This window comes from Tachyglossus aculeatus, chromosome 1 (genome assembly GCF_015852505.1).
Source record: "Tachyglossus aculeatus isolate mTacAcu1 chromosome 1, mTacAcu1.pri, whole genome shotgun sequence".
NCBI classification, from domain to species: Eukaryota; Metazoa; Chordata; class Mammalia; order Monotremata; family Tachyglossidae; genus Tachyglossus; species Tachyglossus aculeatus.
The window spans coordinates 24,414,899-24,430,198 of NC_052066.1; the positions used below are offsets into that span (position 1 = coordinate 24,414,899).

General features: G+C 45.8%; 1 protein-coding gene across 1 annotated transcript in view; it reads right to left on the minus strand.

The window, feature by feature from the left end:
- Positions 1 to 1,808: 1,808 nt before the first annotated feature.
- Positions 1,809 to 15,300, minus strand: part of SLC35G2 (solute carrier family 35 member G2) — a 57,055-nt gene continuing 43,563 nt past the window's right edge. The window contains exon 2 of the mRNA XM_038748375.1: positions 1,809 to 3,196. Coding sequence (XP_038604303.1) covers positions 1,928 to 3,172 — 1,245 coding nt within the window. The 5' untranslated portion in view covers positions 3,173 to 3,196 and the 3' untranslated portion in view covers positions 1,809 to 1,927. The remainder of the gene's footprint in view (positions 3,197 to 15,300) is intronic.

Genomic DNA, 15,300 nt, shown 5'->3' on the forward strand with positions numbered 1-15,300 from the left:
GGCTCTTTCCGCTGAGCCACGCTGCTTCAATTTATTCAGCACATACTGTGTGCCTAGTACTGTACTAAGAACTTGGGAGAGTACAATATAACAATATAACAGACATGTCTCCTGCCCATAATGAGTTTACAGTCCGGAGGGTAAACTTCAATCTCCCGTCTCCCCTATGCTGTCACTGCTTCGCGGCCGTGATTGATGAGCTACTGAACTGGCTGTCTCCCCATATTTCCACAATGCTTCCACCCTCACTTCCATCCCCACGACATGCCTCAGACTCTGTAATGCCCTCTTGTCCCACACTTTTTATTTTACCTTATCAATCAATCAATCAATCAATCGTATTTATTGAGCGCTTACTGTGTGCAGAGCATCCCTGCCCTCTCCAACCTCTTTCCCTTTGTTGTTGTTCAGTCCCTTAGCAACCCCCAAAATCACGGGACAGCGGGGACAGAGAGCCTTTCCTTTGATATTGCACAAGAAGCAGCACAGTATAGTAGTTAGAGCACAGGCTGGGAGTCAGAAGGTCATGGGTTCTAATCCCGGCTCCTCCCTTTGTCTATTTTGTGACCTTGGGAAATCATTTTACTTCTCTGTGCCTCAGTTCCTTCATCCGTAAAATGGGGATTGAGACTGTGAGCCCCATGTGGGACAGGGACTGTGTCCAACCTGATTTACTTGTATCCACCCCAGCACCTTACTATTCATTCATTCATTCATTCATGCATTCATTCATTCACTCATTCATTCAATCATATTTATTGAGCACTTACTGTGTGCAGAGCACTGTATTAAGCGCTTGGGAAGTACAAGTTGGCAACATATAGAGACGGTCCCTACCCAACAACGGGCTCACAGTCTAGAAGGGGGAGACAGACAACAAAACAAAGCATGTGGACAGGTGACAAGTCATCAGAATAAATAGAAGTAAAGCTAGATGCACATCATTAACAAAATAAATAGAATAGCAAATATGTACAAGTAAAATAAATAGAGCAATAAATCAGGGGGGTTGGGGAGGGGGAGAGGAAAGAGGGGGCTCAGTCTGGGAAGCCCTCCTGGAGGAGGTGAGCTCTCAGTAATAATAACAATAATAATGGCATTTATTAAGCACTTACTATGTGCAAAGCACTGTTCTAAGCACTGGTGTGGGGGGGGAATACAAGGTTAACAGGTTGTCCCACGTGGGGCTCACAGTCTTAATCTCCATTTTACAGATGAGGTAACTGAGGCCCAGAGAAGTGAAGTGACTTGCCCAAAGTCACCCAGCTGACAAGTGGAGGAGCCGGGATTTGAACCAATGACCTCTGCCTCCAAACCCCATGCTCTTTCCACTGAGCCACACTGCTTCCCCAGGATAGTGCCTGGCACATAGTTAAGCACTTAACGAGTCCCATCATTATTATTATTACCTCTTAGAGCCTAGTTCAGTGCATTTCACTATGTGTTTGCTTAGTAAATGCTGCTGCTGCTACTACTACTACTACAGATTGCCTGAAATCCCATTTAACATAAGCGTCTCTTCAAAAATCAGTGTTCACGAGCCTTCTGATGGACAGGGACTTATCTAGTTCCTACTTGGGTATTCTCTCCAGCGCTCAGTACAGCGATCTGCCCACAGGAAGCACTTAATAAATATTCTCACTACTACACCAGGGGGATGACCTGGCCATCTTTGCATCCCAATCTCTCCACAGCAACGATAACTAAAAAGAAAAGACTCCAAATCCCACAGCATTTCACTCTATTTAATATATGTTCTTCTAATATATTAGACAAGAATAAATCTTTTGCTACATCTGTATAGTTTCCAATCATCTCACATACTACAGGCATTAGATCGTACGATACAAAAGACGGCGGATCGATGAACAACTGACGGACCACGGCAGTGTGCGGAGTTTGGGCGGAGAAGATTACGCTGTGACCCTCATTTGATGGGTGAATCCAGGATCTCCTGGTAGTCCTGCCTCTCTAACTTCCTCCAGTAAAGCTTATAGCCGGCGAGGACGAAGACGCTGATCATGATGACGACCCCTCCGGATACGTCGTAGGCACTGGGGAAGATGTGCAGCACCAGAAGCTGCAGTAACATGGCGACCACGATCTCCAGGTGTTGCACCGTGCTGACCAGAGCCGGATGGAATTTATCCAAGGCGTAATAGACGCCCAGAAAAGCCACGGTGGAGCAGAGGCAGATGGCGAGGAGGTAGCCCCAGGTCTCTCCGTCTAGCGGAACGATGGGCTCCTGGAGGACAAACATCGTGGAGACCCCCCAGGCTGTTCCCGTCCACCCGAAGGTAAAGAGGGCCGTCCACATGCTGACCTTCTCCCTGATGGACCTGTACACGATCATGGAGAGGGCCGCAGTCAGGCCGGCCGCCACCGTCATGGTGTATCCGAAAGCCGCCTTCCAAGCGCCCGGCGAGGAGTTTCCGTCGTCTGCGAGGTTGGGGATCATGACCAGGCAAACTCCCAAGATGCTGCCGCCGACGGCGGCCGCGTCGACGCCCGCCATGCGCTCGTCCGCGAGCAGGAAGGCCAGGACGGCGCTGAAGACCGTGGTGGTGGCCCTCCACATCGTGGTCCCGTTGCCGGGTGGCACGATGGAGAAGGACGTATAGGCGCAGGTGATGGAGATGACGTTGCACACCCCGTAGAAGAAGAGGCGTAGCCGGTACCCCTTGGGCCCGAAGGGAGGCTCGTGATGGTAGCACACGACGAGGACGGACAGCACCTGCAAGACGGAGCGGATGAAGATCAGCTCGAGGGAGGGCACGCGAGACCGGTCGGAGACCAGCCTGGTGATGAGGGCCACGCACCCATGGGCCAGGGCAGACCCGAACAGCACCATCCAAGTCTTTCGAGACTGAAAAAGATTTCTCTCTGCCAAACTCTGAAGCCGCTGGCCAACCTCGTGGGCTCTGGGGCCTTCCAGCGGTGGAGGACTCCTGCTCTCCGTGCTTCCGAAGAAGGCCCTTCCTTGTCTTTTCATCTCGCTCAGCAGTCCTCTCTTTGGATCGTCCTCCAGGAAACCCCCATAATCCTCGTCGATCTCCTCGTAGCCGTCCTCGCCGGGTTGAGGGTAGTGGGAGGTATATTTCACGGTCACCGTGTTGGGGTGGATCTTCACCCGTTTCTTTACTGGGTGTCGCTTGGAGGGGGAAGTATCCATTTCCTCAGTAACCCGTCACTGTCGCTTTTAAAAAGAGAAGGAGAAGATCGATTTAGGTTTCCATTTCAGTCAGCGCCGTATGCGTAATTCAGAGACAAAGTTCGTGAACCGAGACATCGGTGGAGAATCGGGCTTAGCCGCGGGCAGCGAAGTCAACCACGAAGTTGACAGGGGACGGGAGGGAGATTCCAGATATCCCAGCTCCCGCTCCATCTCCTTCCCTTTTTTGGGGGGCCCCCTCTGCCCTTTCAACCCACTTCCTTCATAACCCTGACCTTGGCTCTGGGACACTGCTTTGTGGCAAGCGGTTCTGCAAAGCAAGAGAGCAGGGAACGCATCTGCTCCTACTGTTGTGTCATACTCTCCCCAGCGCTTAGTAACAGGGATCTGTAATAATAATAATAATAATAATAATAATAATAATGGCATTTGTTAAGTGCTTACTATGTGCAAAGTACTGTCTTAAGCGCTGGGGAGGATACAAGGTGATCAGGTTGCCCCATGTGGGGCTCACAGTCTTAATCCCCATTTTATGGGGATGAGGTAACTGAGGCCCAGAGAAGTTAAGTGACTTGCCTAAAGTCACACAGCAGACATACGGCGGAGTCGGAATTTGAACCCATGACCTCTAACTCTCAAGTCTGTGCTCTTTCCTCTAAGCCACGCTGCTTCTTTGTACACAGTAAGCGCTCAAGAAAGCGTCATGATCTCCTGGATAGAGCACAGGCCTGAGAGTCAAAAGGTCTAATCCTGTCTCTGCCGCTTGTCTGCTGGGTGTGTGACCTTGGGCAAGTCACTTCACTTCTCTGCGCCTCGGTTCCCTCATCTGTAAAATGGGGATTAGGACCGTGAGCCCCATGGGGGACAGGGACTGTGTCCAACTTGATTAGCTTGAATCTAATTTTTTTGTTTTGTTTTTGTTTTGTTGTCTGTCTCCCCCTTCTAGACTGTGAGCCCACTGTTGGGTAGGGACCGACTCTACATGTTGCCAACTTGGACTTCCCAAACGCTTAGTACAGTGCTCTGCACACAGTAAGCACTCAATAAATACGATTGAATGAATGAATGAATTACTCTATTTTACTTGTACATATTTAGTCTATTTATTTTATTTTGTTAATATGTTTTGTTTTGTTCTCTGTCTCCCCATTCTAGACTGTGAGCCCGCTGTTGGGTAGGGACCGTCTCTACATGTTGCCAACTTGTACTTCCCAAGTGCTTAGCACAGTGCTCTGCACACAGTAAGTGCTCAATAAATACGATTGAATGAATTAATTACTCCATTTCTTTTACTTGTACATATTTAGTCTATTTTATTTTGTTAATATGTTTTGTTTTGTTGTCTGTCTCCCCCTTCTAGACTGTGAGCCCGCTGTTGGGTAGGGACCGTCTCTAGATGTTGCCAACTTGTACTTCCCAAGCACTTAGTACAGTGCTCTGCACACAGTAAGCACTCAATAAATACGGTTGAATGAATGAATGAATGAATTACTCTATTTATTTTACTTGTATATATTTAGTCTATTTATTTTATTCTGTTAATATGTTTTGTTTTGTTCTCTGTCTCCCCATTCTAGACTGTGAGCCCGCTGTTGGGTAGGGACCGTCTCTAGATGTTGCCGACTTGTACTTCCCAAGCGCTTAGCACAGTGCTCTGCACACAGTAAGCGCTCAATAAATACAATTTTATGAATGAATGAATGAATGAATCTACCCCAGGGCCTAGAACGGTGTTTGACCCACACAAGCAGCGTGGCTCAGTGGGAAGAGCCCGGGCTTGGGAGTCAGAGGTCGTGGGTTCTAATCCCGGCTCTGCCACATGTCAACTGTGTGACTTTGGGCAAGTCACTTCACTTCTCTGGGCCTCAGTTCCCTCATCTGTAAAATGGGGATGAAGACTGTGAGCCCCACGTGGGACAACCTGATCACCTTGTATCTACCCCAGCGCTTAGAACAGTGCTTGGCACATGGTAAGCACTTAACAAATACCAACATTATTATTATTATTATTATTATTATTCTCTGTGCCTCAGTTACCTCATCTGTAAAATGGGGATGAAGACTGTGAGTCCCACGTGGGACAACCTCATTACCTTGTATCTCCCCCAGCGCTTAGAACGGTGCTTGGCATATAGTAAGCACTTAATGAGTGCCATCATTATTATTTATTATTAAATACCATCATTAGCATTAGCATTATTATTAATAATAAATGCCACTGGTGGATGACTGATGGAGAGAGACTCCGGAACTTTTGATTCACGGTACCCAATGGAATGCTGACTCTATCTGCTTGTCCTCTTTTCTCCCATCTTGGCTCTCCGCCGACACCTCAGTCTGTTCTTGCTCTCTCTCTTTCTGCCCCACTCACATGCTTCCATTGTATTTATATTATACTCCCAAAGCGTTTAGTTCAGTGCTGTGCACTCAATAAGAGCTCAATAAATAATAATAATAATAATGGCATTTGTTAAGTGCTTACTATGTGCAAAGCACTGTTTTAAGTGCTGGGGAGGACACAAGGTGATCAGATTGTCCCACGTGTGGGGCTCACAGTCTTCATCCCCCTTTTACAGATGGGGGAACTGAGGCCCAGAGAAGTGAAGTGACTTGCCCAAAGTCACACAGCTGACAATTGGCGGAACTGGGATTTGAACCCATGACCTCTGACTCCTAAGCCTGTGCTCTTTCCATTGAACCACGCTGCTTCTCTAAATACCACTGGTCGACAGATTGATGCTTCTCCCAGCGAACTCTTCCCCTTCCCGCTTTAAATCCCCTCACAACAATCCTTCCGTAAAGACATTCATTAATGACAAGCATTCAAAAATAGCCATTCACACCAAGGTTCCCTTCAAAGAGGAAGCCAGGATTCCTTTTGACAAAGAAACAGACAACTGCATTTCAACTACTGGCCTTGTTTTCATTCAATCATACTTATTGAGCACTTACTGTGTGCAGAGCACAGTACTAAGCACTTGGGAAGTACAAGTTGGCAACTTGCGGCTCACTGTGTGCCAGGCACTGTTCTAAGTTGTGGGGTGGATACAAGTTAATCAGGTTGGACACAGTCCATGTCCCACATGAGGCTCACAGTCTTCATCCCCATTTTACAGATGAGGTCGCTGAGGCACAGAGAGGTTAAGTGGCTTTTCAAGGTCACACGGGAAACAAGAACAGAGCTGGGATGAGAATCAATCAATCGCATTTATTGAGCGCTTACTGTGTGCAGAGCACTGTACTAAGCGCTTGGGAAGTACAAGTTGGCGACATATAGAGACAGTCCCTACCCAACAGTGGGCTCACAGTCTAGAGAACCCGGAAGCAGCGTGGCTCTGTGGAAAGAGCACGGGCTTGGGAGTTAGAGGTCGTGGGTTCTAATCTAATGTTCCGAACACTGAACTAAACCCTGAGGTAGATACAAGATAGTCAGGTTGGTTGCGAACCCTATCTCATGTGGAGTTCGCGGTCTAATAATAGTGGCATTTTTTAAGTGCATGCTATGAGGGCCTGAGGGCCGCGGGCCGGGACCAGGCCTGACGTCATTCAGACCGTCTTCTACTTATTACTCCATTTATTTAGTCCTTTTACTTCTACAGATTTATTGCATTTATTTCATTTTGTTAATACGTTTTGTTCTGTTGTCTGTCTCCCCCTTCTAGACTGTGAGCCCGCTGTCGGGTAGGGACCGTCTCTCTATGTTGCCAACTTGGACTTCCCAAGCGCTTAGCACAGTGCTCTGCACACAGTAAGAGCTCAAGAAATATGATTGAATGAATGAATGAATACTAACCACTGGGGTAGAATCAAGGTAATCCGGTCAAACCCAGTCCCTGTCTCACAGTCCAAGAGGGAGGGAGAAGAGGAATTGAATCCTCATTTTCCAGAGAAGTGAAGTAACTTTCCCAAGTCACACAGCAGAGATTACGATCTCATGCCTCAGAGATTCCCAGGCCTGTGCTCTTTCCAATCAATCAATCAATCAATCGTATTTATAGAGTGCTTACTGTGTGCAGAGCACTGTACTAAGAGCTTGGGAAGTACAAGTTGGCAACCTATAGAGACGGTCCCTACCCAACAGCAGGCTCACAGTCTAGAAGGGGGAGACAGAGAACAAAACCAAACATATTAACAAAATAAAATAAATAGAATAGATATGTACAAGTAAAATAAATAAATAAATAGAGTAATAAATACGTACAAACATATATACATATATACAGGTGCTGTGGGGAAGGGAAGGAGGTAAGGCGGGGGGGATGGAGAAGGGGGAGAGGAAGGAGGGGGCTCAGTCTGGGCCACTAGTCCTTGCGGCTTCTCGGAGTTTGAGGTAACTAACTCTGGGAAGCAGCGGGGCCCAGTGGCTAGTGCTCTGGCCTGGGAATCAGAAAGATCTGGATTCTGATCCCGGCTCCACCACAAGCCCGCTGTATGACCTTGGGAAAGTCACTTAACTTCTCTGTGCTCCAGTTACCTCATCCGTAAAATAGGGATTAAGACTGTGAGCCCCATGTGGGACATGCACTGTGTCCACCCTGATTAATGCTAATACAGTGCCTGGAACATAATAAGTGCTTAACAAATGCCATTTAAAAATGACAAGGAACTCTTTAGGGTGCCTGGCTCTTCAATAAAGCTGACCTGTTTGAGAGAGTCAGAGTTTCTGGATCACTTGAACCCTTGAATGAACTTAATTTCCTAACCCTTCATTCAAGTAGCTAATGAAGTCCGTGAAACAAGGACTCTGGTTTTCTCATTTAATCCTGGATCCAACATCAAGTGGGCTGGAAATGAAGCAGATAGCCATATGCACAGAGCATGGGTACAAAGGGGGAATAATTCCCAATAAACTGAATAGAAAAGAGTGCCTTTATAATGAAGGGCTCATTTGTCTTGAATTACGGTGTCAAGTTGTCTCCGACCCAAAGAGACCCAAACAGAAAAGCAGTGTGGCTCAGTGGAAAGAGCCTGGGCTTGGGAGCCAGAGGTCATGGGTTCAAAACCCAGCTCCACCATTTGTCAGCTGTGTGACTTTGGGCCAGTCACTTCGCTTCCCTGGGCCTCAGTTACCTCATCTGTAAAATGGGGATTAAGATTGTGAATCCTATATGGGACAAGCTGATCACCTTGTATCCTCCCCAGCGCTTCGAACAGTGCTTGGCACATAGTAAGCGCTTAACAAATACCAAAATTATTATTTCCCCCTCGTCCCCCTCTCCATCCCCCCATCTTACCTCCTTCCCTTCCCCACAGCACCTGAATATATGTCTATATGTTTGTACATATTTATTACTCTATTTATTTATTTATTTATTTTACTTGTACATATCTATTCTATTTATTTTATTTTGTTAGTATGTTTGGTTTTCCTCTGTCTCCCCCTTTTAGACTGTGAGCCCACTGTTGGGTAGGGACAGTCTCTATATGTTGCCAACTTGTACTGCCCAAGCGCTTAGTACAGTGCTCTGCACACAGTAAGAGCTCAATAAATACGATTGATGATGATGAAAGAGATGCCACGGACATATCTCTCCCAGAATGCCACGCCTCCATCTGCAATCATTCTGGCAGGGAATCCATAGACTTTTCTTGGTACAAATATGAAAGTGGTTTACCACTGTCTCCTTCCATGGAAGGGCTCAATTAGAGAAGCAGCATTGTGTAGTAGATAGAGCCCAGGCCAGGGAATCAGAAGGTCATTCATTCGATCGTATTTATTGAGCGCTTACTGTGTGCAGAGCACTGTACTAAGTGCTTGGGAAGTACATTCATTCATTCATTTGATCGTATTTATTGAGCGCTTACTGTGTGCAGAGCACTGTACTAAGCGCTTGGGAAGTCCAAGTTGGCAACATCTGGAGACGGTCCCTACCCAACAACGGGATCACAGTCTAGAAAGGGGAGATAGAGAATAAAACAAAGCATATTAACAAAATAAAATAAATAGAATAACTATGCACAAATAAAATAAATAAAGAGTAATAAATTCATACAAGTTGGCAACATATAGAGGCAGCCTCTACATATTTATTCTATAAGGTCATGGGTTCTTATCTTGCCTCTGCCACTTGTCTGCTGTGTGACCCCTGGGCAAATCACTTACCTTCTCTATGCCTCAGTTACTCAACTATAAAATGGGGATCGAGACTGTGAGCCCCATGTGGGACAGAGATTGGGTCCAACCCAATTTGTTTGTATCCACCCCAACGCTTAGTGCAGTACCTGGCACACGGTAAGCACTTAACAAATACCATAATTAAGACCTTATATCAAAGTTCCAGCCACCTGACCCCTGGTCTATTTTAAATCTTATCATACTGCACGGTAAAACTCGGCATAATTAAATCTTTTGCTGATTTCCACAGTTAATCGCACTGCATTGGGATCCAAAGTGTATCAGCGTCGAGCGAGACAATGGAAAGGATCCTGCTGAAAAGGTTTGGTCAAGGTTTTGATTCTGTTCCCTACGATCTCTTTCCCACTTCGGAAGCACTCCAGGTCAGTCAGACCAGCCCCATCAGTGAAGATGCCTGACCAATCATTATTTAATAATAATAATAATAATGGCATTTGTTAAGCGCTTACTGTGTGCAAAGCACTGTTCTAAGCGCTGGTGGGATACAAGGTGATTAGGTTGTCCCACATGGGGCTCACAATCTTAATCCCCATTTTACCGATGAGGTAACTGAGGCACAGAGAAGTGAAGTGACTTGTTTGAGAAACAACATGGCCTAGTGGACAGAATCCAGGCCTGAGAGTCAGAAGGACCTGGTCATGTCTGCTGTGTGACCTTGGGCAAGTCATTTTACTCTTCTATGGCTCAATTCCCTCATTGGTAAAATGGGGATTAAGACTGTGAGCCCCATGTGGGACAGGGACTTTGTCCAGCCTGATTTGCTTCACCTCAGCGCTTAGTACAGTGACTGGCAAATAGTCAGTGCTTAGCAAACGCCCGTGGCTCAGTGAAAAGATCCCAGACTTGGGAGTCAGAGGTCAAGGGTTCAAATCCCAGCTCCACCACTTAGCTGTGTGACTTTGGGCAAGTCACTTGACTTCTCTGTGCCTCAGTTACCTCATCTGTAAAATGGGGATTAAGACTGTGAGCCCTACGTGGGACAACCTGATCACCTTGTATCCTCCCCAGCGCTTAGAACAGTGCTTTGCATGTAGTAAGCGCTTAATAAATGCTATCATTATTATTATTATGAAGGGTTCAAATCCCAGCCCCATCACTTGTCAGCTGTGTGACTTTGGGCAAGTCATTTGACTTCTCTGTGCCTCAGTTACCTCATCTGTAAAATGGGGATGAAGACTGTGAGCCCCACGTGGGACAACCTGATCACCTTGTATCCTCCCCAGCGCTTAGAACAGTGCTTCACACATAGTAAGCACTTAACAAATGCCATCATCATTATTATTATTATTACTACTGTGTGGAGAGTACTATACTAAGTGCTTGGGAGAGTACAGTTCAACAGAATTAGCAGGCACATTGCCTGCCGACAATGATCTTATAATCCAGACAGGCATTAATAGAAATGAATCAGTTATGGATGTGGACATAAATGCCGGGGGGCTGAGGGAGAGACCAAATCCAAGTGCAAAGGTGATGCAGAAGGGAGAGGGAGCAATGTGACTAGAGCTGGGATTAGAACTCGTGACCCTCTGAGTCCCAGGCCCAGGCTCTATCCACTAGGCCATGCTGCTTCTCATTATCATCATTATCATCAAGAGGAAATGAGAGTTTAGTCAGGGCCCGGGCACCAGCATTCCCGGAAGGGAGAGGCCTAGGAAGAGAGCGCTAAGAATCCCCTTATTCCCCATTTGAACCCCACCACCCTATAATCATTCCCTGGGCTCAGCCCCACCACCCTGAGGCCCCAGCAAGACAAAGGTAAGAAAATTGTAGAGAAGCAGTGTGGCTCAGTGGAAAAGAGCATGGGCTTTGGAGTCAGAGGTCATGGGTTCAAATCCCAGCTCCACCAATTGTCAGCTGTGTGACTTTTGGCAAGTCACTTCACTTCTCTGGGCTTCACTTACCTCAACTGTAAAATGGGGATTACGACTGTGAGCCCCCCGTGGGACAGCCTGATCACCTTGTAATCTCCCCAGCACTTAAAACAGTGCTTTGCACATAGTGAGCGCTTAATAAATGCCATAAAAAAAAAGGTACGTGGGCTGGAGGAGGGGCCTAGGGAACAGGACCAGTCTGATGTAGTAATAATAATAATAATTATTATTATGGTATGTGTTATGCACTTAACTATGTGCCAGGCACTGTACTAAGCACTGGGATAGATACAAGCAAATCAGATTAGACACAACCCCTGTCCCACAGGGGTCTCACAACTCAATCCCCAATTTACAGGTAACAGAGACCCAGAGAAGTGAAGTGACTTGTCCAAGGTCACACAGCAGACAAGTGGCAGAGCCGGGATTAGAACGCATGACCTTCTGACTCCTAGACTCAGGCTTGATCCACCCCACCATACTGCTTCCAAGGTAATAATAATAACAATGGCATTTATTAAGCATTTTCTTTGTGTAAAGCACTGTTCTAAGCGCTGGTGATCAGGTTGTCCCATGGGGGGGCTCACAGTCAATCCCCATTTTACAGATGAGGTAACTGAGGCCCAGACAAGTTAAGTGACTTGCCCAAAGTCACACAGCTGACAAGTGGGGGAGCTGGGATTTGAACCCATGACCTCTGACTCCAAAGCCCATGCTCTTTCCACTGAGCCATGCTGCTTCTCTAGGGGGGGAACATGGGAGGCTGGGCTCCAGGGCTCCCCTGTGACCCTCCCGTTTTCTGGAATAATTATCCTGGGTCAGAACAGGGTCAACCAAGTTGGTTGGCAACCCTCTTTCCATTCTGGGGCTTCCAGGAAAGAAAGAGTGTAAACCGATGGGGAAGTCCCACCTGTATATATGTATATATGTTTGCACGTATTTATTACTCTATTTATTTATTTATTTTATTTGTACATATTTATTCTATTTATTTTATTTTGTTAATATGTTTTGTTTCGTTGTCTGTCTCCCCCTTCTAGACTGTGAGCCCACTGTTGGGTAGGGACCGTCTCTATATGTTGCCAACTTGTACTTCCCAAGCGCTAAGTACAGTGCTCTGCACATACTAAGCGCTCAATAAATACGATTGAATGAATGAATGAATGAATGAATGAATGAATGAATGAATGAAAGTCCAGCAAGCCTGCTTTAACTTCCCTTTAGTCATCCAGGGAGTACCAGGGTTCAGGCCGCGCTGTGCTGCTTTGGGGGGCCAACCCATTTCGCTCACCCCACTGGTACCTAGGGCTGAAACTGGGACTACTGGGAAAGTTATGGTACCCTGGTTCCCAGGGCCATGCTTAATCTAGACTGTAAACTCCTTGTGGGCAGGGGATGTGTCTGCTATATTGTTGTTTTGTGATAATAATAATAATTGATAATTGTGGCATTTGTTAAGCACTTACTATATGCCAAGCACTGTTCTAAGCACTAGAGGAGATACAAGGTAATCAGGTTGTCCCACATGGGGCTCACGGTCTTCATCCCCATTGGACAGATGAGGGAACTGAGGCCCAGAGAAGTGAAGTGCCTTGCCCAAGGTCACACAGCCGACAAGTGGCGGAGCTGGAATTAGAACCCATGACCCTCTGACATCCAGGCGCGTGCTGTAGGTCATGCTGCTTCTTGACTAATAAAATACCACCTCTCCAAGTCTCCCCAAAGTGGACTGGTTAGTTCAACTGGGCAGACCCAAACCATCATCATCAATCGTATTTATTGAGCGCTTACTGTGTGCAGAGCACTGTACTAAGTGCTTGGGAAGTACAAGTTGGTAACATATAGAGACAGTCCCTACCCAGCACTGGGCTCACAGTCTAAAAGTCTAAACCAATAATCAATCGACTAACCGATCAATTAATCAATCGTATTTATTGAGTACTTACTATGTACAGAGAATTCAAGCATGGGGGAGTACAATATTACAATATAACGGAATTGGCAGACACATTCCCTGGCCACAGTGAGCTAAAGGTGAAGTTTTTTCTTTTTATTTGCTGATGACCTAAACAAAAACCTTGACAAGGAGGCCTTCCCAGACTGAGCCTCCTCCTTCCTCTCCCCCTCCTCCTCCTCCCCATCCTCCCCCCGCCTTACCTCCTTCCCCTCCCCACAGCACCTGTATATATGTTTGTACGTATTTATTACTCCATTTATTTATTTTATTTGTACATATTTATTCTATTTTCATTTGTTAATATGTTTGGTTTTGTTCTCTGTCTCCCCCTTCTAGACTGTGAGCCCACTTTTGGGTAGGGACCGTCTCTATATGTTGCCAACTTGGACTTGCCAAGCGCTTAGTACAGTGCTCTGCACACAGTAAGCGCTCAATAAATACGATTGAATGGATGAATGAATGATAAACTGACACGTTGTTGAGCAGCTAAGTTTGGATTTTGGGTGGGGAACTGGAAAGGGAGGGGAGAGCCAGGAAGAGCAGAGCGGTTGGAAGTTTGCTCTTCAAATGTGAAGGGATTTTGATGGATTGAAACCTGAGAACTTTTTCTTACAAGAGAAAATTGGTTTGGCTCCAGTGAAAGGGAAGAGGACTTATTTGACGAGGCTCTCAGATTCACAATATGAACTGTATTTTGACAATCACTCGTGGATGATTTGGCTGGCAGCCATTTAAGAAATACTATCTGTCTCAGTATGAATCAGTTATGCACACAAATGTATAAAAATATGATCCCTCTCCTTTTCATACACACACACACACACACACACACACACACACACACACACACTTTCCTATCCAGACTCCAGTCTCTGGATCAACAAATCAGTTCCCTTAAATAAAATATAACTTATCCATGTATCGGATGCTTGTATAGCAATCGATCAGTGTATTTATTGAGCGCTTCCTATGTGCAGAGCACTGTACTAAGCATTTAGGAGAGTAGAATCAAATTAGCAGGCACATCCCCTGTCCATGACAAGCTTGCAGTTTAGAGACAGACACTGAGCACACATCATTACATTTCACTGTCATTTAAGCAGACAGTTAATTCTCATTGACTGGTGAAGCAGTACTTTAGAAAAAAGGCATTTTGCTCAACGGTTTTTGCCAGGAATTCACTGGAAACAAAGGCTCGGCAGTAAAGGAGAGCTTGAAACTACTGTAAGATGAAAGATTTGTAGTTAATATCCTTTCCGGGGAACCTAGCATCATTCTTCTTTTTCATTTCCTTTTTAAAAGGAACTTAATTAGTTACTGGTTAAGCTGTTAATTAGGTTAGATTATTAATTGCATGTAAAACATGTGCCAGGCTACTCAAATTGGCTTAATAAAATTTTACTCTTTCATTGCTTATATTGGATGAAATATCCATTACAGAGCACCAAAAACTATGGTACCGAACAGAAAAATGCATATTATGCACAGGACTCGCTTTTAGTCCCGTCTTCAGGATAGAAGGTGTTCCAGATGCTTGTTCATTTGGGTTTTTTGTCTTTATTCTTTTATGGTACTTGTTAAGTGCTTACTCTGTTCCAGACACTGAACTAAGCGCTTGGGTAAATACAAGCTAATCAGGTTGGACAGAGTCCCTGTACCATATGGGGCTGACAGTCTTTTTTAGACTGTGAGCCCACTTTTGGATAGGGACTGTCTCTATATGTTGCCAACTTGTACTTCCCAAGCGCTTAGTACAGTGCTCTGCACACAGTAAGCGCTCAATAAACACGATTGAGGCCCTGCTGAGAGCTCACCTTCTCCAGGAGGCCTTCCCAGACTGAGCCCCTTCCTTCCTCTCCCCCTCGTCCCCCTCTCCATCCCCCCCATCTTACCTCCTTCCCGTCCCCACAGCACCTGTATATATGTATATATGGTTGTACATATTTATTACTCTATTTATTTATTTATTTATTTTACTTGTGCATATCTATCCTATTTATTTTATTTTGTTAGTATGTTTGGTTTTGTTCTCTGTCTCCCCCTTTTAGACTGTGAGCCCACTGTTGGGTAGGGACTGTCTCTATATGTTGCCAATTTGTACTTCCCAAGGGATTAATACAGTGCTCTGCACATAGTAAGCACTCAATAAATACGATTGATG